This window comes from Erythrolamprus reginae, chromosome 2, assembly GCF_031021105.1.
Source record: "Erythrolamprus reginae isolate rEryReg1 chromosome 2, rEryReg1.hap1, whole genome shotgun sequence".
In the NCBI taxonomy this organism is placed as follows: Eukaryota; Metazoa; Chordata; class Lepidosauria; order Squamata; family Dipsadidae; genus Erythrolamprus; species Erythrolamprus reginae.
The window spans coordinates 263,739,603-263,765,264 of NC_091951.1; the positions used below are offsets into that span (position 1 = coordinate 263,739,603).

Sequence of the window (25,662 nt, forward strand, 5' to 3'; positions counted from 1 at the left end):
GCAGGGTCAAGTACGCCACACCAACAAAACCTGCCTCAACACAGGATGTTAAGAGAAACCACAGCTGACCCCTTGGCGATAACATTAAGCCCATTCATAGTTGAAGAACACCCCGCCCCCCGCGCTGATAACGAACTCCCTCTTGTTTGCCTGACGGCCTTTGCAAGAAAGGCTCCAACAGCAGGAGGAGAAGGCGGAGCGAACCATTGTGCTCGAAGGAGGAGGATCCCAATCAATGAGGCTCACTGGCCGGCCCTCGAACCTTTCCCCCACTCTCTCGACTGCAATACACCGCTCATCCCCCTCGCCCAGTAAGACAACTAAGACGGACCAAGAGAACCGTGTTCGCACTTTCTCCCGCCTGGCTTTCAACCTTTCCTCGTCACCCACCCACCCCCCGTTTTCTTTTTGGTGCGCGCCGTAAGCCAGAGCGAAACCCTCCGAGGCAGTTGGCGCGAGGAGCGACGAGCGCGCGCCCTCGAGCTCGCGGCGCCCGCGGTTTGGCTATCGCGGGGCGTGGAGGGAGGGAGAGGAGGAAGGTAGATCAACGGGATAGCCGCGGCGGGGTAGAAGACGGAGGGGGTGGGTGGGGGAGGGTTCGGCGCGCGTGCGCGGGGGCCAGGTAAGCAGAGGGGGGGATACGGTGGTTCGGGGATGGTCGAGCTCCGGCGGCGGCAAAGGGAGAAAAGAGGGTGGCTGCCTTTTCTTTCTCCTGACGACGATGATGATGGGGGCGTTTTCTTCCCGCCAAAACGGGAAGGGTGAAGGCTCGGGTTGGCGGGAACCGCTGCCGGGAGAAGGGCGGGTCGGGCGGTTGCTACGGCGCAACCCGAGCCCCCTCAGGGGAGGGAAATAACGGGTGAAGGTGGGCTTAAACAGCCGTTGCCCTCCCCTCAAGCCTGTTCCCCTACCGCCTTTCCTTTTCCTTCCCTCGCTCCGCCCGCGGAACAGCGGCTTGTGTTCGTGAGGACGGCGCTCGCCTGCAGCAGCAGCCCCAGCTAGGTGCCCTCCGCAGCCTTGACTCGCTTCTCCCCCACATTCCCGCCGCCGGCGTAGCCAGAAAGGAGCAGCATGAGCCGCGATTTCAAACCGGGAGACCTGATCTTCGCCAAAATGAAAGGCTATCCCCATTGGCCAGCCCGGGTAAGCCCTCTTTTGGACTCAGTCCCTTGCTTTCGCCTTCCCTCCGTTTAAAAAAAGGGGGGGGGGGATTCTCTGAATCTGGCCGATCGACCCTTTGCTCTGAGGGTCCTTGAATCTGCCATTGAACTTAATGCATCACCTTGGCCTTAAGCAGCCCAATGCGGAGGGGGTAGGGCTTGTTTGTTTGGCGGAAGTCGCATTACAGATACCCCCACATGCTGGGTTGTTATTGTTTTTTTTTTAGCCTTGTTATGATTGTGTGTGTGATCTACAGCCTATTTTCCAAAGCAGCTAAAGGCCAGGCAAGGTATAGAACAGGATTCTTTATTGGTCCAGTGTGATTGGACACACAAGGAATTTGTCTTTGGTGCATATGCTCCCAGTGTACATAAAATATACATTGGTCAAAAATAATGAGGAACAACACTTGATGATTGTCATAGGGGTCAAATAACAATGAAGAAACAATATTAATAAAAATCTTAAGGATACAAGCAACAAGATACAGTGTGAGGAAATGGGTGATAGGAATGATGAGAAAAAATAGTAGTAATAATGCAGACTTAGTGAATAGTTTGACAGTGTTGAGGGAGTTATTTGTTTAGCAGAGTGATGGCGTTTGGGGGAAAATCTGTTCTTGTGTCTAGTTGTCTTGGTGTGCAGTGCTCTGTAGCGATGTTTTGAGGGTAGGAGTTGAAACAGTTTATGTCCAGGATGCGAGGGATCAGTAAATGGTTGGAAACTGATCAAGGAGAGATTCACCCTAGAAATTGGGAGAAATTTTCTGACAGTGAGGACAACCAACCAATGGGAACAACTCGCTTTCAGAAGTGTTGAGTCTTTCATCACTGGAAGCTTTCAAGAAGAGATTATCAAAAATGGTGCTTGTGTGGGGTGGGGTTGGACTAGATGACCTACAAGGTTCCTTCGAACTCTTGTTATTCTGATATACACCTTCTGGGACCATAGAAGCAATTCAGTATCCTAAAAGTGGCATGCTACTTTTGGATTCAGTTCAGCACCTTTAGCAGATTGAGTTTTATTGCTTAAAACACTCAACCTTAGAAACCTTTCTAATGTCACGACCCCTTAATACAGTTCCTCATGTTGCTGTGACCCCCAACCATAAGTATAGTGCCCATTCTTCCAACAGAGGTTTAAGCTGATTGGCAGGAAGGTCAGAGGGACCCCCCACTGTAAACGCCTGATTGGTCAGATTGTAAAAATATATTCCAGGTGCCTGAATAAAGCTTTAGTTCCTAACACCATGGGAATTTTTTATTTCCTGTGGTTTTAAGCGACCCCTGTGAAATTGTATATTGATGAGTTGGCATGTTGTGTGATTATAATTTCAGCACTAGGGACCTAACCTTGACTTTATCTGTTGTAGCTTGTGAACCTGCATGTAGAGAAAGCTTTTACAAATTACACTGGTACCTCTACTTAAGAACACCTCTACTTACGAACCATTTTCTACTTAAGAACCCAAGCCCTGAAAAATTTCCCAGGAAATTTGAGAGCGGCACAAAGGCCCAGCCAGTTTCCTGCCATTCCCCCTAGGTTTCTCTCTCTGGCGCAGTGTATGGGAGGAAGCCTCGCACTGGGTGTATGGGAGGCGCATGCTCCTCCTCGCTGCTTCAGAGTCCCTCTTTTCTTTTTAAGCAAAGTTTCGAATTTTTTTGATTCATCTCACCTTCTTCCTTTGGCAGCTACTCTCCTCCTCCTCTTCTTCTTCCTCCTCCTCCTCCTCCCACCCAAATCCCAAGCTTTTATTTCTTTCCTAATGGGTTTGCACGTATTATTTGCTTTTACATTGATTCCTATGGGAAAAAATTCTTCTACTTAAGAACGTTTCTACTTAAGAACCTGGTCATGGAACGAATTAAGTTCTTAAGTAGAGGTACAACTGTAAATAAAAAGGTAGTTTTAAAGAACTCTTCAATGTAAAATTTTATCACTGTTAGCTTTAAAATATTGGATGATTTACAAGTGTTACTGAATGCAGTGCAGAAATTGTATGGATGTCCAAAAGTGTTTAGTAAAGTTATATATTTGCTGTTACATGTAACTATAAGATTTCAACAAACCACAGGTCCAACTAGTTCACGGCCAAGTCTTCATAACTTTGTAGCTGAACTCTTGTTTTGTTTTGTCGTGTTGTGGGTTTTGTTTTGTCTTTTCCCCAGATTAGCAAATATAGTAGAAAGCAAATAGCTTGGTAGTGTTCCAACAGAACAAAATGTGTCCTTTGAAATTGGAACCCATATTTTCCAGATTTCCCTTTTTTTCACAATTATATTAATGGGTAAATGGAGACAAAGAGGTTTGTGTTTGGATTGCTTTTCTTTTTTATGTGAATCTTTATTCCAGAAGGTTGCTTACCATAGATGTATTGTACTTTTAATTAGAAACCAAAATGTTGCTTGGAGATAGCATTCTTCTATTCACCAAATGAAGTTATATTATCCAGGGATTACATAGTTGCGTGATCCCAGGAATAATATGCATTTGTCTTAAGGAATAGACAGTGCACCAATGCCTGCTTTAGAATATCTTATGTGCCCTTTCTTAGTTCAAATAGTGTAATTTTTGTTATTGGCAGCTTTCAGGAAATTCTACAATGATGCATCTTATTTAAGAAGACACTGACAGTTATGGTATGCATGCCTATACCACTTCAAAGCACTCATTAGGTTTCTGATGTACCACATCCTTAGTAATTACATAATTTTGTTAAAATACAAGCAACCAAAAAAGTTTTAGCACTCAAAAATTCACACCTGTATTGTGCCATGAGCATTCAAAAGCTCATATCTGACTGTTGTTGATTAATGAGGTATATATATCTAGATAAAATATAAAAGGAGAATTAAATGGTTCTAATGTGGAAAAACTAATGAGCATTAAATTCAGTGAGAAGCTTGAACATACAGAAAAAGCAGTGATCTCAGTTTGCTATGTTAGCTGACAATATATTAGCAGTTGTTCTTTTTCATGTATAAAAAATAGAATAACCATTCTGGATAAAATGTAATTGAACATTATATATTGGACATTCCCTTTAAACTTTTTTGTTGCTATATAGGCAACTATAGCATGTAGCCTTCTATTATCTTGATACTGAACAATCCCTTATAGTAATGCACTATTGGAAATAAAAGTCAAAATAAGTAGTATCTCTCCAATCCTGGTTGTTCCCCAAAAGCTAAGCAGGCTTGGATTTGGGTACTATTGAGTGGAAGACTACTAAGAAATAAGGCAATTTTTTAAAAAAAATTACAAAAGTGATAGTAGCAAGCCATTATGCATTGTTGTATAAAGAAAAATAAACACGTATATTCTCAGACAGGAACTAGGAGTTGAACTTAACTTGAGAGATACTTCATTAAAATGAATCTGGCTTCCTGTATTATCAATTGCCAATAGACTTCTAAAGAACAGTAAACTTGAGTATGTAGACTAAGCCCAAATCAAGCAAACTGTATAAACCGACTAGATTTAGTTATTAAATTTATCTCGTTATCCAGATGACTCTGAGCAAGATGGAGAGCCTAAATCAGAATCTGAAAATACAGTGGTACCTCTTCTTACGAACACTTCTTCATACAAACTTTTCGAGATACGAACTGGGCGTTCAGGATTTTTTTGCTTCTTCTCACGAACCATTTTCGTCTTACAAACCCTTGCTTCTCTCCCGGTCACTGCTGCGAGCAGCGTCCAAAACAAGCAATTTTAAGTTTGTAGGGTCTGATGATCCTAAGGGAACTGGAGTCAGGCATTGCTGTGCAGGGTCTCCTCCCTCCCCCCATCCCTTCTGCTAGAAAACGGTGTGTCCGCAGCCGCTCCAGGGTGGCGGCTGGATAAAGAAAGGCTAGCGAAGTCTTTGGAAGCCAGCCTTACAGAGTCCTTTGAATGCAATGGGGAGGGATGGTAGTCCCTCGCAGTCAGTGTGGTGCGGAGCGTCCCATTGCAGCGTCTCCTGTGCCAGAGTCCTCCCAGAACGGGCCTTGATCCCAGGCTGCCCGCTTGCACAGCTGCCAGTAGTTTCCCTTCAGGGAGAGAGTGTGCAATTCACCTCCCCCTCCCTCCGCAGTCACTTACAGGGTGGCGGCATCGGGTGGGCGGCAGGGATTCCCCGCTGAATGTATGAGTGTCCGGAGCCTCTCCGAGCTTCCTGCCTGCTTCCTTGTAGTCAGGGATGCTGCAACGAGCTTGGCCGTGGGTGGCAGGGATTCCCCGCCTATCATATGAACATCGGGAGGCTTCCCAGTTCTTCCCCGACTGCCACTGGACCTTTTCCAAGCGCTTATCAGTCGCTCCGAGGATTTTGCCCTTGGACAGGCGCCTGCCATTTGGGGGCAGTTCAGAGAGGAAGGGAAGCACACATGCAGCTGAAAGTCAATGGCATCAATAAATATCAACAATGATACAGTTGTGGCTGAATCTCAGCACTGGAGTTTTTGCTCCGGAATTGTAACAGCCCAGTTTAAGAAAAATAAGAAACAAAAACAGAAACCACTGTCTATTAGGAAAAGCAAAACAAAACAAATTCAAAAAGTGCAAGTTAATATCCCAGGCATGCTTAAGAAAATTAAACTGGTGACAGGAAGATATACATGCCCAGTGACTTTTTGATCACTTCCAGAGGAAATGGGAATCTTCAAGAATCCCCTTCCCAATTGGGTCCATGATTATCCAAAAGTTGTTTTAATCATTCCTAAGTAGTCCATTCAAAGCCAAGGAATAGCACTGCCGCTGTCTATTAGGAAAGTAGCCTGCAGATGAGACAAGCCTTAATACAAAAATAGTTGCCTGCCCTGCCCTAAGAAACCATTAATTTTGCACATACCCTCTCTCTCTTTCTCTTCCTTTCTCCCCTCACCCAAGCGCCCAGAGAAAGGAAAATGCTTTGTTCGCTCTGGACTGCCAAAACCTCCTTAAGCACCACTGAAATGCTCCTTTGGCAGCCCAGAAAAGCCCGAGATGGCCGGGATTAAAGGGGGAATGGCAGGAAACTGGCCAGGCCTTCATACTGCTCTCTAATTTCCTGGGGAAATTTTCTGGGCTTGGGTTCTTAAGTAGAAAATGGTTCTTAAGAAGAGGCAAAAAAATCTTGAACACCCGGTTTTTATCTAGAAAAGTTCTTAAGTAGAGGCGTTCTTAAGTAGAGGTACCACTGTATAGTTTTCATGAAATGTTATGGTTGCATTTAACACAGTGCTTTCTTTTAATGTTTTGTTACCTATAAATGTTTGGATTAGACTTGTCTTTTTTATTTAGTTGTTGCTGTTTGTTGCTGTAGGTTGATGAAGTTCCCGATGGAGCAGTCAAACCACCGACAAATAAAATGCCTATATTCTTTTTTGGCACTCATGAAACGTAAGTCTTTTTGGGACAAAGTTATATTAGATAATGGGGCAAATAATCCCTAACATGTCATTATTATTTCTTTTAATAATGTCTGAAAATGTTACCCCCAAGCCTTTTCTTCTAAAAATCATTTCTAAAACTGAAGTAAGCTAAATAGGCAGATAACATCTGTAATTACAATATCAGATTATTACAGTTTATATAGTTGGATAATGTGTAGACCAGTGATGGCACAGATGGCACACAAAGCCATATCTGCTGGCACATGAGCTGTTACCCTAGCTCAGCTCGAATGGGCATCTGTGTGCTGGCCAGTTGATTTTCAGCTCGCCCAGACACTCTGGGAGAGCATTTCTGGCTTCTGGAGAGTCTCCGGGGGGGGGGGGGGGGCATTTTTGCCTCTGGAGCCTAGGGAAGGCAAAAAATGGGCCTACTGAGCCCACCGGAGTTTGGGAAATGGGCTGTTTCATGCCTCCAGGGGGCATTTTCACTGTCCTCAGGCATTGAATTTTGGGTGTGGCCACTCACGCATGTGCAATAGCACACAGACACTTGCTTTCAGCACCCGAGGAAAAAAAGGTTTGCCATCACTGGTGTAGATAGTACAGCTTTAAAATGCAAGAATGTATTTCTTCTGTTAATGTTAATCTAACAAGAGAATTTGGTCCTTCTTTGCTACAGGCTGGATTTCTTTTGGTTTTCACTTAGAAGTTGATTTTATTCTTGTTTTCTACCATGCATCCAAGTGCTTAGAATTAGACAGATATAACTTTAGCATTATCACCCATTTATGTCTGCCATAAGTACTGAAGATAGTCCTCAATTTACCAACACTTCTGGGTGTCATGATCACATGACCGCATTTCAGGCACTTGATAACTAGCTCATATTTATAACTAGTCACAGCATCCTACAGTCACATGACCTCAATTTGTGACTTTTTGCCAGTTTCCAGAAAAAAACATCCATTCAGGAGAATAGGTCCAGACTTAACAATATCATGATTCACTTACCAACCATTACAAACTTGGATCCAATAATGTAGGTGCTTCAATTTTATGACAGAATTGGCATAATTGCTCAGAATTATATGTAAAACTAAGTGTTGTAATTAAACAGTACATTAGCATATGCACCAAGACAAATTCCTTGTGTGTCCAATCACACTTGGCCAATAAAATTCTATGCTATGCTATTACCTGTATTTTACTAAAGCAAATGGTTATCTGGATACTTCTTTATCAAAAAGTAAAAATGTAAGGCCAAATAGAGAAGAGTTAAAGAAGAGCTAACTTAATATGCATAAAAAAAGGAAGAGAAACTTTAGTAGCATTTATGAGAATCATTCTAAAAGAAGTAGGATATGTTTTGTTAATGTACTTCCAAATGGATACAGCTCGTTCTGTGGAATGTATTCTTTCAATGTTACTGTTAAGTAACAGTGCCTAGATTGTGGTCATTGAGTCAAGCAGTCACATGCCATCTTTCCTAATAACTGCTTTGTTCAATAAACTAGATTCTGGTCTCTGTTTTGGTTTTAATTTGGGGACTACCTACAACTGGAACCGCAACTGAATCTGCCTACCTGTGGAAAATATCTTTTAGGGTCCGTGAATGTCACAGTAGGCCTTCTCTAAATAGCTTCTAGACTTTGAAACTTTTCTACCAGAAGTTTGTAAGGCTCCCTCATCTTATTTAAAAGATCACAAAAAACTTTTCTTTACTGAGGATTTGGGATTCATTGTCATTTATATCGATAAGGGATTGGGGTGTTTGGAAAGAGTGATTTATTATTGCTTTTAAATATTTTAATACAGAGGTGTCAAACTCAAAGCCTGGGGGCCAGATCCAGCCCATAGGTGCCCTGAAAATAGTGAAGGACTGACCTACGGTGCCTCTGCCAGCCAAAAGAGAGCACATACGGTTGCATGCAGCTCTCCCAGGCTCTGTTTTGGGCTGCAGCGGCCTCCTACAACCCCCTGCTAGCGAAAATGGAGCTTGGGGAGACCACATGGCCCAAAACAGAACCCGGTGGGGCTGCACACAGCCTCCCCAAACTGAGTTTTCACTGGCAGAGGGCTGCAAGAGCCGTTGTAGCCCAAAACAGAGCCCAGGAGGGTGTTGTGGCTAAAAACGAAGCCTTACGTGACACTGAGTTGGTCACACTGACCCTGGCCATGTCCACACACACTCACACATGTCCCTGTTTTAATATTTATTTATTTATTTTATTTATTTATTCAATTTTTATGCCGCCCTTCTCCTTAGACTCAGGGCAGCTTATAACATGTTAGCAATAGCACTTTTTAACAGAGCCAGCATATTGCCCCCACAATATGTTTTGACTTGCTGAGAATCTTCTGATTAGGGCACTCTATAAACAATTGTAAAAACAAATACAATAAATGTCAGGATTGAACACCGCAATATGAGGACTACTGACTGCCTGTGCAGATAATGAGAGAAAAGGTAATGTTTTTGTTGTAATCTTTGTCTTTTGAGACAGAATTTGTATATAGCAGCAATGTTGAAACCTATAGAATTAAAAGTAATTGTAGTCACTGAGGCTAATAAAGTAGTTTCAAAAGGCTTTATAGCATAGCTATTTTGCATTGTACAGATCTTTTCTGTTGTCACTGCAACAATGTTACTGAGCTAGCAGAATGTTATTGGATTAATTGGTATCAAATATAAACTTTAATACCTTGTTTGTTCTTTTTACATTGTGTGGGAGTAAACATTGCATGGCTCATTATTTAGTAAGAAGTCATATTGTATGGATTGATTGATTGATTGATTGATTGATTGATTGGATTTATATGCTGCCCTTCTCCAAAGACTCAGGGCAGTTATATGTAGTATGCTATATTTATCAAGAATACTTATTCCTGTCCAAAGTGACATAAAATCCTAGCATTTAAAAATATTGTAAACAGTTTTTGTAAAGAGTAAATATACTCTTATGCAGATTCCCCCCCCCCAATTATTTCCTTTGTAGTGCATTTTTGGGACCAAAAGATATATTTCCCTATGCTGAAAATAAAGACAAATATGGCAAACTAAATAAAAGGAAGGGCTTTAATGAAGGATTGTGGGAAATTGAGAACAATCCCAAAGTTAAATTTTCTAATCAGCCGGTAAGTTATCTTATAATTTGATTTCTATTAATAATTTGTATTTCAAGATTTTTCCTGAATATCTATGTTTCTAAATGTGCTATAATCCAAATTACTGGCTAGATTATAGAAAAAGTAAATCTCAAAACGTCCTCATTGTATTTGAATAGACCAAGCTTGCCAGAGTTACAATACTTATTGTATGGTCAAAAGCCAATTCTCCTGTAAAATCCATTAGTACTGTTTTCCAAGTAACAATAGAAAGCAATAGTTAGAAAGGACTTCCAGCACCTATATGCTATTTCCAATAATTAACATCTCACACAGTCATATATATTGGTTCCCAGTTTCTGCTTATTCTTGAGAGAAAGAATATTCTGCCCTTTGCAGTTCTTCTGAAGGTTTTAGAATGAAAGCCCTCTTTTCTTTATTCCCTGACAAAATAATTTAGAGATATAAATATTATATGTATATCTCTCATTTCCAGGAGTATACAAAAGATTCTAGAAACACTCTACATTGTGGAAATCATTTAGAAACCAAAGTAGCACATAGAAAGAATAATGGAGACGCTTGATTCCATGTATTCTATCATTAAAAGTATAAAGCCATATCATTGACATGTCAATCATTTCCACGTACAATAGTCATTAAAATTAATTGAATTATATATTTCATTGAACTTAACATTTATCCTGCAAGCCTGAAAATATTAGAGTTTTTTCTGATGCAACAGTTTTAAAAAATAACAATTTAACTATTTTCAGGGACCGATTGTTAAAATGACACCCAGGGGTAATTAATTCATTTAGTATTACCTAATTAAACTTAGTTCATTGTTACTATATAAATATAGTATATAATATATAAATAGCTATATTTAAATAGTGTATGAGATGCTCTTATACCACCCTCATTATGGAAGGTGTTCCTAAGAGGGACAAGTTGAAAAGAAGGAAGTTTATTGTGTGTTTATTTATTAGATTTTTTAAATCTTGCCTTTGTAACTTTATAAGTAACTCAAAGCAGTAAACATTCATAATATTCCTTCCTCCTATTTTTCCCACAACAATCCTGTTTGGGCTGGAAGAGAATGACTGGCCAAAAGCCCCAGCTGACTCTTGTGCCTAAGGCAGGATTGGAACTCAAAATCTCCTGGTTTCTAGGCCAGCACATTAACCACCATCAAAAATGTAGGCTCCAAGCTGAGTCATCCAAGGCTTGATGGTCAGATTACCTAATCATCCAAGGCTTGATGATCATATTGCCTAATCATCCAAGGCTTGATGATCATATTGCCTAGACAGCTAAAGTATGCAGACACATGAATTGGTAAAAATGGTATAGAAAGATGCTGGAGGCAATTGGTCATTTTACTGACAGTTTTTAAGGCAACCTTCATCTGTATGGAGAAGTAATTGAAAAATCATTTAATTTTACCAATAAAACTGTATGAATATATAAAATGACTGACAGTATCAGATGATGGAGACGGTACTCAGCATGCTACTTAGAGATGACGATATTAAAAAGTATGAAAATGGTAAACTTTAACATAGTGAACAATGAAATGACTAGTACACATTGACATCTTAGGCAACAAATTGAAATTAACTGAAATTGGATGTTTCTGTTTACAATATTTTATATATTGCCCTGAAATATGATAGATCAGGAATGTCAAACTCAAGGCCCTTGGGCCAGATCATGCCCACAGGGTGCTTAGATCTGTCCCGCAGGGCCACCCAGGAAACAGTGAAGAACTGGCCTATGGTGCCTCTGCCAGCGAAAATGGAGCTTGCAACTACATTTTCGCTGGCAGGGGATTACAGGAGGCTGTCGTAGCCAAAAACATAGCTCGGAAACCCATTTTCACTGGTAGAGGACTAGGGCCACCACGGGTGCTCCCGATATGAGTGACATCGAGCTGGCCATACCCCCTCCCCCAGCTCCCCTAATGTCAAACATAACCCTGATGCAGCCATCAATGAAGTCAAGTTTGATACCCCTGAGATAGATAGTAGGCAATATAAAATATTTATATGAAAATTCCTTTAACTGACTAGAATGGAAAATATTGTTGCACTTATCTGTTGCTCAGTTGTTTACATATTGGCATTTTTTCAGTCTCAGCCATCAGTTAACACTACAGTTGTCAAAGAAACAGATCAAGAAGAAAGCATAGACACTACAGAAGAAAATGAACAAAAAATGGGTCCCAAGCGAAGAAAATTAACAGTTCTTATTAAAGTAAGTGATTTTAAAGTTTTAAGGAGATGAATGTCTATAGAGATTCTCAATCATCCAGGTCATGGTTGTCCCAAAGGTGTTTTTTCAAGAGGCAATTGGACTTTCTGATTTTTCTTTGAAGTCGCTTCTCATCTAAGAAGCTTCCTCAAAAAGTCCAGTTACCTCTTGGGGGGAAAACACCTTTGGGACAACCATGACCTGGATGACTGAGAATCTCCATAGACACAGTCTTGTCCTTGCAGCCAGCACCTTCCTACCAATAGCTCTAAGTAAAAGGTTAAATTAAGAAGTGTGAATGGATCATTTTATAGCTTAATAGCTTTACAGCTTACAGTCAAGTCTATGCAATAAAGAAAGGAATTTATAATACAACATGAGGCAACAAAAAAAAAAGACTACAAGAAATAAATATATGCACATCAAAATAAACATGTACATCTTAAAGAGATTGGATGATATTTACAATAGTTTTCGAGCTCTAGAAGCTTGTTAGCACAGATTTGAGAAGAATTGATAAAAGTGTGTCTTACTACAATTTTTTTTTCCTTTTTTCCTACCACTCAACTTTCCATGCCTACAGATAGCCACCTGAGTGTATAAATCATAGGGAAAGCCCACGCAAGGGAAGAAAGAAAAATTGATAGTTGTAAATTATGTTAGGGGGAAAAATACCTGTTTTCTGAGTGCGGTTTTGTTACAGGATTGTATAATCCTGTAACAAAATGGGATTATGTGCGTAGTTTAATTATAAGTTTTGTTTGTTGCTTTTCCCCCCATAGCTTTTTAATCTGAAACTTTTGCATCTGCTACTGCATCTGTTGTGGCAGTAGCAGGAGGTTCACTTCAATTTGTCTCAATATTTTCTGTAATGTAACCTTGCATCATCAGTGCTGCAACTATGGGAAAGTTAGGGATGAATGTTGCAGTTTGAAGTAGTGACTATTGTACAATATGATAAATATTGTACAATATGATTTGTACAATATGATAAATTATGTCTTGTTGTTTACAAACAGCAGTAGTTAAAACCAAAAAATAGATACTAAAAACCCACACTTCAATATTGCTTGTTTCATTTTACCTTAGCTTACGCAAATTCACTATAACTTCTTCAAAATAGTTATTTAATTTATACACAAGCCAGGTCAGTATCTTTCAGGAAAGTCTTTGTTATCTTTTTCACTCCCTTTGCGCATGCACAGAGGATAAAATAACCCAAATGGCGGGTGGGCAGAGCCTCATGTTTCCTTCCTGACCGGCTCTCCAATGACCGACAGACACAAGCAAACTGGGAGCATTTCAACCCCGGTTCAAACCATTCACTGAACAATAATCTAGTAAACACATTTTATATCATTCTCTTGTACAAAAGTAGCCAATACCGTTTATGTTTACTATGTTGTAAGAATCCTTTGTTATCTTTTCCACTCCTTTTTCAAAGTACTCCAGTATGAGCAATCTGTAATTTTTTTTAAAAAAAAAATCTAACATTGTTATATGGAGATAACAGATAAACTATCTTTGTTCTGATGAGAAATACATATTATATAAAATTATGCTTTGTGTATAACAACAAGCATTATATACAAACCATAATGAACAATATAAGAACCAAAAGAGGTAGCAAATGCCAAAAAACAGAATATATCCTTAATGATGTTCTTCCTAGTGGTCCATTGAGGGAGGGAGTCTATAATTAAGCTCCAACAAAAGCATCAGCTTTCCCTTGACATGTGCAATAATTAGAGTAACTTGAAAGTATAGTTTAGAGCAGAGGTCCCCAACCGCCGGTCCGCGGACCGGGACCGGGCCGTTGGAGCTTTTCAGCCGGTCCGCGGCGCCAGGGCCCCCTCGGCCTTTCCGCATCACCAGCGGCGCTCCCCCCGCCAGCCAGCCAAGCCCCGCGCCCGCCGGAACCGGCTCCTCGCTCTCCCCCCCGCCGCCCGCCGCGTTTGCAGGAGGTGGGGAGGGTTGGGCGGCCCGCCAAGGCCAGGAGGGACGCCGCTGCCCCCCCCCTCCTTCCCTCTCTCCGCCCGCCGCTGCGCCTCCTTGACAACGAGAGGAAATGCCGGCAAAGGCTTTCCTCAGCGGAGGTCGGCGAAGGTGATATTGAATGTCGGGGGAGAACGGGTATTTGCACGCGCTCCCTATCTCCCTGCTAGCCCACTCGGAATATTCAAAATAAGAAAAACCTTTGCCGGCGAAGGCTTTTCTTATTTTGAATATTCCGAGTGGGCTAGCAGGGGGATAGGGAGCGCTTGCAGCCGCCCGTTCTCCCCCGACATTCAATATCACCTTCGCCGGCCCCGCCTCTCCTCCAAACCCCCTTGCTGAGAGCCCGGGGCGAAAGTGCTCTCGCAAAGGTGAGGCGGGCAGGGCGTGCGCGCGTCATCGCTGAGAAGAATGGAGAGAGAACGAGAGTGAGTGAGAGCAACAGACAGCAAGATAGAGAGAAAGTGAGAAAGAGAGAGTGAGAAAGGGGGGGGAGAGAAAGAGATAGCAAGAGAGAGAACAAGAGAGAGAAAGAGCGTGAGAAAGAAAACAAGAAAGAGTGAGAGAGAGAGAAAGCAAAAGAGACAGAAAGAAAACAAGAGAGAGAAAGTGAGAAGAAGAGAGAGAAAGAGGGGGAGAGAGAGAGAAAGAGAGAGGGGGGAGAGAGAGAAAGAGAGGGAGAGGGAGAAAGAGAGAGGGAGAGGGGGGGAGAGATAGCAAGAGAGGGAGAGAGGGAAAGGGGGAGAGAGGGGGAGAGAAAGAGAGAGGGAGAGAGAGAGGAGATAAAGGAAGAGGAGAGAGAGAAAGGAAGAGAAAGAAAGAAAGAGGGATAGAAAGAGAGAGAGAGTGAGAGATGCTCAGTGAGCCTTTCTTTGAAGTTGCCTTTCTTTCTTTCTCTTTCTTGCTTTCTTTCTTGCTCTTTTTCTTTCTCTCTTTTACCTTCCCTTCCTCTATTTCTTCTTTTCTTTCTCCTTCCTACCTTCTTCCCTTACTCTCCCCTTTCATAAGTTTCCTTGCTTCCTTCCTCTGTTCCTGTCCCTTCCCCCTTTCTTTCTTTCTTTCTTTCTTTCTTTCCTTCCTTTCCTCCCTCCATTTCTTGCTTTCCTTTTCCTTCCTCCCTTCCTTCCTCCCTCATTCCCTTCTTTCACTCCTTCCTCTCTTACTCTCCCCTTTCACACCTTTCCTTGCTTCCTTTGCACCCTTCTTTTGTTCCTGTCCCTTCCCTCTTTCCTTCCTTCCCACCCTCCGTCCATTCATTCACCCATTCCTCTCTTGATCGCCCCTTTTACGGCGCCGCTGACAGCTAGCTCCCCCCCCCCCCCCCACCGGGCCATGGAAAACTGGTCTAGCTTAAAGCCGGTCCCTGGTGCAAAAAAGGTTGGGGACCTCTGGTTTAGAGGATAGTAATGCTGATACTTTGTAAAAATTTGTCTGTGCTTCCAGCTCTTGAAACTTGAATGTGTGGATTTGATTTTAATACCACCTCAACTTTTAAATGTATACTGTCTGGTACAAATTTCCCTGGTAATATTTTCTCTTGAAATCTCAAAAATATGGCTGCAGATTTTTGTGTATTTGCATCCTTCAGTCTCGAAAGACCATGGTATCATGCTCTGTATTCCCCAGAGCATGAAGCCTGGGTAGGTTAGTATGGAGGATAGACTGTTACCCAAGCAACAGATCCCCCCTCTTCATGTCTCTGAAATATTCAAATGGAATGGCAAAGGCCAATACGATTGGTTCCAGCTTTGTTGCAGGAGTTATCAGAATATGGCTGTACATAGTCACAAACTTCTTCCGGGTCTTCGGCTCCAGATTTTGCCTCAAGGTTTACTCCTGAAGTCTTTTCCAATGATAGATATAGCCACAAGGCAGCAGAGATTTTCAGTCAGAGTTTCCCTTCTCCTAGTGATTGACCAGAGCATCTTTTGTGTCTTGCTGTGCTTCTAGCGTACCACATCGCTTGCAGAGACCGCCTTCATAACCGTTCACCTATTGTAGTAGGTTTCATCCACTCAGACCACCAGAATCTGTCTTTACATGCTCGGGATAGACAAGTTCCTATCTCGCCGAAGGTCAATGATCCATTGATTATTATTAGTAAACATATCATCTGACTATGGATTTATTTCAATTTCATATAGAAAAAAAGGCTTTGTACTTCGTCCTAGACTATAGTTTTGCTATAACTTATCGAACAAATTGCAGGTAGCCTATATATAAATTTACTTAGTGGAATAAAATGCAATTAGTTCCATCTATCACATATCAGACATCTGTGATGCATTCTCTGATAACAACAGTCTATTTGTAGAACAAATGAGTTCAAATGAGAATATTCAAGAACAAATATTTTATCTTTACCTGTTCCAAATAAATATAAAAATATATTTATAAAGTTTTTTTTAAACATGAAAATCATGTACTCCTATATATTTGGCCATGTTTATTTATCCCTTCAGAAAATTAAAATGGATTGATAGAATATAAAAAAAAGAGCTATTTTGACAAAGAACATAAACAATTATTTTGATGTCTTGCTCTCAGGGATCTATTAAACCAGACAATGAAACTTCTGAAGCTGAAATTGAAGAAAAAGAGCTGGAAACTTTAAAAGATGATGATTCTCCAGAAAAACCGAGCAGTGAAGTATGTTGTATATTTTATTGGAAAATGATACATTGAAGCTTAGTTAAAATTATTTTAGAGCAGATATAGCTTAAATTTTCTTAATACTAAATTGGTTAAAAGTTGTAAATAGAACAGTGTGACCTACAAAGTGCTTCTGAAACTTCTCGTTGTCAAACTTGCTTAAATATCCTCAAGTACTTCAAGTATTTCACTAGTTCTTTAAATTCTAAGTGTTATTTTGGTAGGAATATTAGAGTCAGTTGGACACTATTAATAATCAGTATATATTATATGCTGCAAATAGTAGCACTACAAATGGGTTTAAATTAATGAACCTGTTTTGGTGTAGATTTTTAGATAAATTTTATTTCAGTTATTTTATATTAAATGGCGGTTTGACTATTAAGAACTCAAAAATTCAGTAATTCAGAATGATTTTAATAATGTTCTTATCCTTAGGATATGAGTAAAACAAGTGATATGTCAGTCCCTAAAGTTGCTAGAAGGGGGAGAAAAAGAAAGGTAATACTTAAAAATTTATACACATTTATTACAATGTCAATTTTATTTCAAACAAAACATAGTTTAAATAAAGAATACTGTTTCAGAATATTTTGCTAGACTATAAGATTGCTCTTGTCAGATCCAGTAAATATTTTTTTTCCATAAGGAGCATGAGAAGATAGTTTGCCTGAAAAATAAGAGTTACTCAGTTCACAAACATGGTTTTAAATATGCACTGATCTTTAAACTGGCAAAGACAACTGCTAATAAGGGGAGAGTCAATCTTTTCTTTTCTCTTTAGTTTTCTTTTCGCCTCCTTCAAAACATATGAACAGATTACAGAAACAAAAGAGAAAATTTGGGGAACTAGTCTCCACCCCAAGCACTGGAAGCCTTCCATTCTGTTTCAACTTATATTCAAAAAAATCTATAAGTGACCACTATTGGTCTCCTAGTGGGTAGAAATTTCTGCTTTTCTGCTGTCCAGCTGCCACCTCATTTAAACCAAAGAAGTGTATCAAAAGATTTTTTTTTAAATCAATTATATCCTTTGTCCATTAGAGTATTTAACTTCTGAAAGGACAAAAAATGTTGCTCACATGATTATTTTTTGACAAAATCATTTTGACTCTTAAAATTATAACATTGTCTTCAGTGTGTTTCCAAGTGATTTATTTTATTACTTGTGCCAACATTTTCCTAAGGATTATTGGAATTATGTTTTCGTTTCTTGAAGAAAGGGTTTGCACGTGAAAAACATTTGAAAGCTCTAGTTGATGCAAAATGCAGTGGCTCACATGGTTTTGTGCAGACCTTGGTGGGCCTATGTGTCATCTTTCCTGCGGGAGCTACTGGTTATCAATTTGCTTCCAGGTTCAATCCAAGGTGCTGGTTGTCACATTTAAAGCCCTTCATGGCTTGGGACAAGGTTATCTGAGCAACTGTTTCTTGCTGGTCACGTCCATCTGACTCATAAGAGCATGGAGGCAAGAAATGTGGGTCCCATTCCCCCAAAAAGATACATCTGAAGGGACCCAGAAGGGCCTTTTCCATGGTGGCTTCTTCCTGGGACCTTATCCTCCACAAATTAGACTAGCCCCCACTCTGACACTCTTTTGGAAGGCCCTGAAGATGTGGTTCTGCCAATGGGCCTGGAGAACCCAGAGCAGGATGGAGCCCAATAAATTGCTGATATGAGTGTAGCTTGTTACCAGAGTAGGGTGGGGGTTATTTTGTTATTATTTTTATTTCTTTTATATTGTGTTTTTGTTTCCTGTAAACTGCCTTCAGTCGCCATGAGTGAGTAGGCAGCTCTTCTACAATTTATTCAGAGGTGGGTTCCTCCTGTTTCATCCAAACAGATAGCAAGCCGCTGGTGATGTCATGATGATGTAATGGAACTGGTTCTATCAGCGCCGATCTGTTGATTTCTTCCCTTTTTTGGATTTTTTTGGGATTTTTTCAAACTTTTTTTCTGTTCTGTGCAAGTGCAGAAGCTGAGTTTCCGGCACTGCATGCATTGCCATCTTGTTTTTGCCTATTACTATTGTTGTTGAATTTTTTTTTGGTACTGAACATGCATGCGCAAAGCAAGATAAGTTAGAATCTACCCCTGAATGTATTTCATTAGAATCTGGAATCTTGAAGGAATTAGCTAAACAATCCATTACAAAATCGTTATTTATCTAAGTGTACCCTATTGTGTTCATTCCCAAACTCTGTTGCTCACAACTGTACCTTCCCTTGGATGCAAATGTAGATAAATTTTTATTCTTTGTTTGTTGCTTGGTCATTTATGAAATATCTATGCTCTGAAGTAAGCAATGAACCCACCTCCTCCATTATCATTTTATATCTACTGATACGTTTGGAAAAGCCCTCCTTGTTGTATTTTGCCTTTCATTAGCAATTTAATTTTGCTAGCACTTTCCAAAATTTCCCTCCTCCCCCCCCCCCCCCCACAAAATCATAAAACAGTAATTAGCTTTTAAGTAATTTCCCATTTGGAACAAGTAGTATAATTTGGTCAAGTTTACGTAAATAACTTGTTTTAATACAGGCTGAAAAACAGGCAGAAGTGGAAGAAGCAGCAGCGATGATGGCAGGACCAACAGCAACAATTACAGCTCCAAAAGCTAGCCCTAAAAGAGGAAGGCCAGCTGGTGAGTTATTAACACATAAAACATTCTTAAAATAGAAAGAAATTAACAGAAATTTTGATATATGTATTTTACTAGTATTGCTTGATAATAAGTATTTGTGAATTTATTTGCAAAGTAAATAATATTCGTGATTGGGAAAAAAATCAAACAAAGCTTTTTCATACTGGGTTTTTTAAATTAAATTGAATTAAATTAAATGGACTGCATTGAATGAAGATGAATTGTCTTGGGCTGCATATAAAATATATAATATAATTAATGTATATAAATAACAAACTTCCCTTATTTGGGAGGGTTGTTGTCTTATGGGACTGTATTGCTAGCTATCCAGGCCCATGTGCGGCCTGTGAGCTGCAGGTTTCACATCCCTGCCTTGGTTCAAAAAACTCTACAGTATTTTTATTCCACTGGACCTAAATCTGTGCGGGTAAGAACATATAGTCTGTTTATTACATAAATATTGAGCTGAGAACTCTCAGGAACAGGAAGTAAAAGCTGAAAATGTGACTCAGATGGGAGGAAAAGGGCTAGAATTTAAAACTTGAAGCTTGATTTTGTAGGAACCAGATATTTTGCTTATGACTTTTTCTCTTCAGTAAAGCATCTTCTGTAACTAATGTTTGGAAAGCTTCTCTTGCAAGCAAACTCCTAAATCTATGAAGAGTCAAAATTTATTTCCATATCTAGTATGAAATCTATCTGCTCATGTTTATTAATAGTTATGTTTGTATGCTGCCCCGAGTCTACGAAAAGGGGCGGCATACAAATCTAATTAATAATTAATAATAATAATAATAATAATAATAATAATAATAATAATGTTTATGTGATACAAGAATAGTAACAACCATTTTTAAATTACACTAGCTTCTGAAATAAAAGTTCCGAAACCAAGAGGGAGACCCAAATTGATAAAACCACACTGTCCTCCAGAGGGTGACAGGTAAGCTTATTTTTAAATGTTGCTGTTTGTTCTATAGAGATAGAAATATACCACATTTAATTGTGGATATTATATAGAATTTTATGCGTTGGATCTAGATTAAACTGCTGGAATGAGGTTGAAACGCATATTGCTATAAGAGATGGATAATTCATTGTTATCCACTATTTCTTTCTCACACAGAGAGAATTAATCCCATGCAATTTTCATTTAGATTGTGTTTGTAAGCATTCTTTTAGACTTCCCAGTACATTTTAGTAGCATAAAAGCATTGTGGATAGACTTTGTTGGTTAGGAATTTGAATCACTGCTTTCATAATTGACTGCTTCCAAAAGCTGGTATTACAGATCCTTGATAAATCTAAAACCAATGTGTCATCTGCCTAGTTACCTATGTTCTTATTTGTACCTAGATTAGAGTTTTGCCATACTTGCATGGGTTTGCTTTTGAGGAATTCCCATCTCACTTAATACAGCAAACAGATTTCTAACTAAGTTCAGTTATGTCCAGTATATTTTGCAAGTTCTTTGTATTTCAGCAATCCCACATTAGAATTATGAGTTTTTGTACTTTTTATTTTTTAAAAAGAGCACATAATTAAATAGTCATCTTAAAAATAATGCATAATTTCTTAAATTATCATGGTAAAATAAAATCCGAAATGGAATAGTGAAATAAGAATAAAAATGTTATATTTTATCACAAAAATCTGAATGTATACACTTCCGTAAGTGCCACTGTAGTGGTCCTAAAAGAAATGAGTCAAAACCTTATGAATATTTTTCTTACTGAGGTTCTGGACCCATCACTTTTTATTAGTCCCACTCTAATGGTGCTGTCTGGAACTGGAACTAAACAGACTCCAGTAAGACACTCTGCCTCTGGCTTGAAATGAGCTCCTGCCTGCAAGGAGGAGGAGGTGAGGCAGGGATCGATGCTTGCCTCCTTTTCCTCACAGGCAGGAGAGCATTTCAAATTGCTGTAGGCAGAACCTCAGGAGCCGAGCCAGTTCCGTGGGGTGTGTGCGCACCTGCCTCTCGCTCCCTTATCTCTCCGAGGAACACGACGGAGCTACAAGAACCAACTAGAGCACACGTCTCGCGGCCCACCCCGCCCTACCTCATCTGCCACCCCCAAGTTGCACCCCACCATGAGATGTGCTTCCTACCTGACAATTATACAGCTCTATTGCATTCCTTGGTGTTGTGTCCAGAGAAACCCATTGTAAAAGAAAGCTGCTCACAAGTTCAAGAAGTTTGATTGAACTCTCGAGAAGTTTTCTTTTACAATGGACTTCTCTGGACACAATGCCGAGGAATGTGACAGAGCTACAAGTGTCAGGTAGGACAAGCATCTCACGGCCCAACACGGCCCACCTGCCAGAAATGAGTCTTTGTGAGATTCGTCATGCTACCTCTGCTGCCTTGTGGAGCAGGACTCTGCAAGGCTAGTGCTGTTACATGCACAAACAGTAGCAGGAGCCCTGCTGTGCTGCATGATGACACTCTTGGCAGTCCTGCAGTTCATCCATGAAGTGGCACAACAAGCCTTGCAGAGTCCTCCACGAGGCGGTGGCGACAGCAGGGCAGTTGCTCGGCCGGTGCCAAGAACAGGGAGGGGAGGCAGCGATGGGACATCGAGTCCCACACTTGCCACCTACTGCACCCCCAAAATACCCCCCCCCCAATAATAAGACCAAGGCCATATTTCGGGGTTCAAAAAAATATAAGGCCCTGTCTTATTTTCAGGGAAACACATTATCTGTTCCTTCTACTTTGTGAATGGCTGACTTCAGGGGGTTTCATCTCTCTCAAGTAGACCTTTAGAGTAAAGAATCTGAAAATTCATTCCAGAAGACCCAGACATAAGTGCAATTGCAAAGAGAATATCTTTTAACTCTACATATAAACAGATTCACTTTCTTAAACAAGTACAGTAGTTTTCTTTAAACTAGATAACCTAAAATACCTAAAGTAAAGTATATGCAGAAAATATCATTCTGAAATTTTGAAGAACATTATTTCAACCACCTGGATTCTCCATTCAGTTGTTTATTAATTGAAATTTCACTATGTCTTCAATGTTTGATATCAACTTTCTTGTAAGTAAATGTTTTCATATCAAGAGATAATAGGTTTTTTTAGCAGACTCGGAACTGCAGGTGAATTTGTTTTTTTAATGTAATTTTTAAATTTGAAAATAAAGCTAATACTTATTTTGTTTTGGTATATTTTAGTATTAATGAGGAAGATAGGGGTAAGAGAAAGAATGTTGAAGAGAAGCCACCCAAAAAACAGCAGAGAAGAGATGATGAGAGTCAAAAAGAAGAAGACAAAATTAGAAAAGACCCAGATAAAAAGGAAAATAAAAAAGACACTGACCTGAAAAGGAAAAATACTGCTAAAGTGGGATCAGCATCTGCCTCCGATAGTGAGGACGATGGAGAAGAGCAAGAAGGAAATAAAGTATATATTTCTTTCATTTCAGAAACAGACAAATTTCCTTTATATATTACATAGGACTGTTTCTTGAGTTATTTGTTTATTAAGTGCTGTCAGGCATAAGAAACCAGGAGCCAGGTTAGAGTTCAAAAGCACTGAGAATTTATTACATGAAGCGCTTTCAAGAATCTGATCTACTAACAGTGAAGGCAGATTGGCAGCAGATAATCAGTGGACTTCAAGTGGGGGCCGGACATAGGTCTCTTTCAGGGTGGTGGTAGGGATTCCAAACTGATGATGTGTTTGACTCAGGCTCAGCCTAGTCATCTCCTTTTTTCTTTTAAATTTTTTAAATTGATTTTTAACAATTTAAAATCACACAACATAAAACAGTGCGTAGTGAATTGTGAGTTGTGCCCACCACCCCGACATACACACATTCCCCACCACCAAATTGGGGGTATTTCTTGTATAATCCACTTAACCCAAGAGCAATATATCTGTTTACATATTATAGAGTGATTCCAGTTTATTTCTTGTAGTCATCTCCAAAGTAAGATGTTACTATTAGAGCAAGGGTGTCAAACTCGATTTCATTGATCAGGGTTGTGTGTGACGGCGGGGGCAGGGGCATGGCTGGAGTGAGTGTGACCAGCATGTCACTCATGTCGGGGGGGGGGGGGAGTGCCTGTGGTAGCTCAAGCACTCTGCTAATGAAAACAGTCTCCTGAGGTCCATTTTCAGCTGCAACGGCCTCCTGCAACCCTCTGTCAACAACAACAGAGCTTATGGGGGGGGACGGGGGACGCAACCTTTGTGAGCTCTATTTTCAGCTGGGATGGCTTCCTGCAACCCTCTGCCAAAGAAAACTGCACTCAGGAGGGCCATGCAGAGCTCTCATGAGCTTTCTTTTCGCTGGCAGAGGAACCGTGGGCCAATCCTATGCGGTTTCCAGGGCAGCTCCGTGGGCCAGATCTAAGCACCACGCAAACCAGATCCCACTCCTGGGCCTTGATTTTGACACCCCTGTATTAGAGTTCCCATGTTAATAGGAGTCTTCACCTAGTAGCACTTTGAAAGCCAAATTATCATGAAATGTTCCTGCAGTTGTCAGTTGTTTCTTTTCATTTTGTTGAAAATTTAACCCAGTTTCAAATACCTTGGTAAAATAGGATTTCATAGGGGTTATTAATTTTTTAAAACGCAGCAGAGAAGCAATTCAATGGAATTTGGATTACGTATTTTCTTTAAAATGATAAAAATGTTACTCGGGATCGTTCACCTGATGTTAGAATAGGCAGTTGTTTCAACAACTAAAACTTTCCATTCCTGTTCAAATTAAAATGAAAAAGAAGAAAAAAGGAAGAAATGTTCAAGGGTCTCATAGAAGAAACATTCTAAAAGGCCAGCATGAACGTGAAGGAACAGAAAGGAAACGTAAACAGGAAGAACAAATGGAAGGAGAATCGTGAGTATAGTTTTATGGACATTAAATGGTCATATGATTAATGGCCTTTTCACATTCCAAGGCTACACTAGTAGTTCAGTAATTCAGTAAGAACCATGTACTGCATAAATTCAGTGTTTTATTAGCTAGCTTTATAACTCTTTCTTTTATTTGTCTGCCTTTCTCAAGGCAATATGATATAGCACGCTCTTCATTAGAATCAGGCCACAATTCTATAAGCTATTGGGCTGAAAGAGAAAGATTAACCCAAAGCTACCCAGTTGAGGATGGCTTTGCACAGGATTCGCCTAGCTCCATCATAATCATTCTGCCATATCAGAAGAAAATGATGAACAGAAAAACACCAGTGGGCAAATTTCATTTTTTTCCTCATGAAACTGATAAAAAAACAACAACATAGCAATCCAACCAGAAAGCTGAATGAGACTAGTTAGTAGAGAATTGTAACAGCATCCAAAATGTTGTAACATTTTGTTTTGAAGTAAATAAGGTTTTTCATTTCCTCTTGGTATTCCATGATAGGAAACAATAGGAACATGAAATAAGCCCTTTTATTTTATCATAAGGACATGCAAAATCTCCAAAAGAATTATTATTATTAATCAATTTTCAAAATATTCATACCAAACTATAGATACAACAATTGAACATGATTTTTGCAATGTGCCTATATATATTTTAATTTAAAAAGAAATACAAAACCCATCCCTTTTAGTGAATTCTTGTTCATGGGCCTTTTCAGATTGGTCTTAAAAATGTTTTTGCTTCATATTCATTTCCAGTTAAAAACTGGAACTCAGGTGACAAAATTTATCATGTAGAATTTGTTCTGTAATAAGAGTGGTGGGGAACATAAATCATTGTCAGGAAGCACTAGCTTGGTCCCACTTTTAAGATTTAATATTGTTAAATTTTGATTTAATTAAATTTTTTAAAAGTTATTTGATCTATTTTTCATTATTTAATAATTCCCTCTTCAGATATAAAAATTGCAAATTAGTAATAATTTTGGGAGATTTCTGGATACAACCCAAAGCTTTCAAAGGCTGTTTGCAACAAAGGGCTTCATATCCTGTAGTTCTGATATACTTTATGAAATCAGTTATTATGCTAAATTAATTATCTCATTCTGAATCAGAACAATGTTAGAAACATTTACTGAGATAGTGGCGGCACCAGAGAAAGAACTTTTTTATTAGATTTGTACAGTGCCTTTTCATTTAGGAGCTGAAGGCGATATCTGTGATGCTCCCTTTCCTGTTTTTACCTACAATAACTGAGCTGGCTTGGACAGAGAAAGGCAAAAGTACAGTATCTATTTACAAGTCAATGTAATACTTCAGATTTTATACAAAAATCATATGCAACTCCCAATTTGATTAATATTGTATCTTCCATTCTTTCTGAAACAAATCAGTCATTATTCAAGTAATTATTTACTCTATAATGATTAGCATGACATTGTAGTCATTTTATTCTTTGAATCTAGTCTAATTTAAATTGAATATTTTGGATAGGCAGAATAGAGAAGAAGGCAAGAAACCAGAAATTAAGAAGATAGAGAAAAAACGAGGTCAGTGGTCAAAGCTTGTTTTCCCATTCTTAAAGTGGTACTTGGTAATTAATTAATTAATCTGATAA

At 39.6% G+C, this 25,662-nt stretch overlaps 1 protein-coding gene across 3 annotated transcripts in view; it reads left to right on the forward strand.

The window, feature by feature from the left end:
- The first annotated feature begins 210 nt into the window (after window positions 1-210).
- PSIP1 (PC4 and SRSF1 interacting protein 1) overlaps window positions 211-25,662 on the forward strand; it is a 32,943-nt gene continuing 7,491 nt past the window's right edge. The window contains exons 1-12 of one of the 3 annotated variants that reach the window (XM_070742541.1): window positions 211-311; window positions 952-1,143; window positions 6,446-6,522; window positions 9,512-9,650; window positions 11,757-11,879; window positions 16,419-16,520; window positions 16,962-17,024; window positions 19,066-19,168; window positions 20,036-20,111; window positions 22,349-22,577; window positions 23,906-24,021; window positions 25,539-25,594. In XM_070742541.1, the coding sequence (XP_070598642.1) occupies window positions 1,072-1,143; window positions 6,446-6,522; window positions 9,512-9,650; window positions 11,757-11,879; window positions 16,419-16,520; window positions 16,962-17,024; window positions 19,066-19,168; window positions 20,036-20,111; window positions 22,349-22,577; window positions 23,906-24,021; window positions 25,539-25,594 (1,156 nt within the window). In that variant the 5' untranslated portion in view covers window positions 211-311; window positions 952-1,071. Of the gene's footprint in view, window positions 312-432; window positions 540-951; window positions 1,144-6,445; window positions 6,523-9,511; window positions 9,651-11,756; window positions 11,880-16,418; window positions 16,521-16,961; window positions 17,025-19,065; window positions 19,169-20,035; window positions 20,112-22,348; window positions 22,578-23,905; window positions 24,022-25,538; window positions 25,595-25,662 lie in introns of those variants that run through there. The other 2 variants (XM_070742540.1, XM_070742542.1) reach the window with 2 other exon arrangements.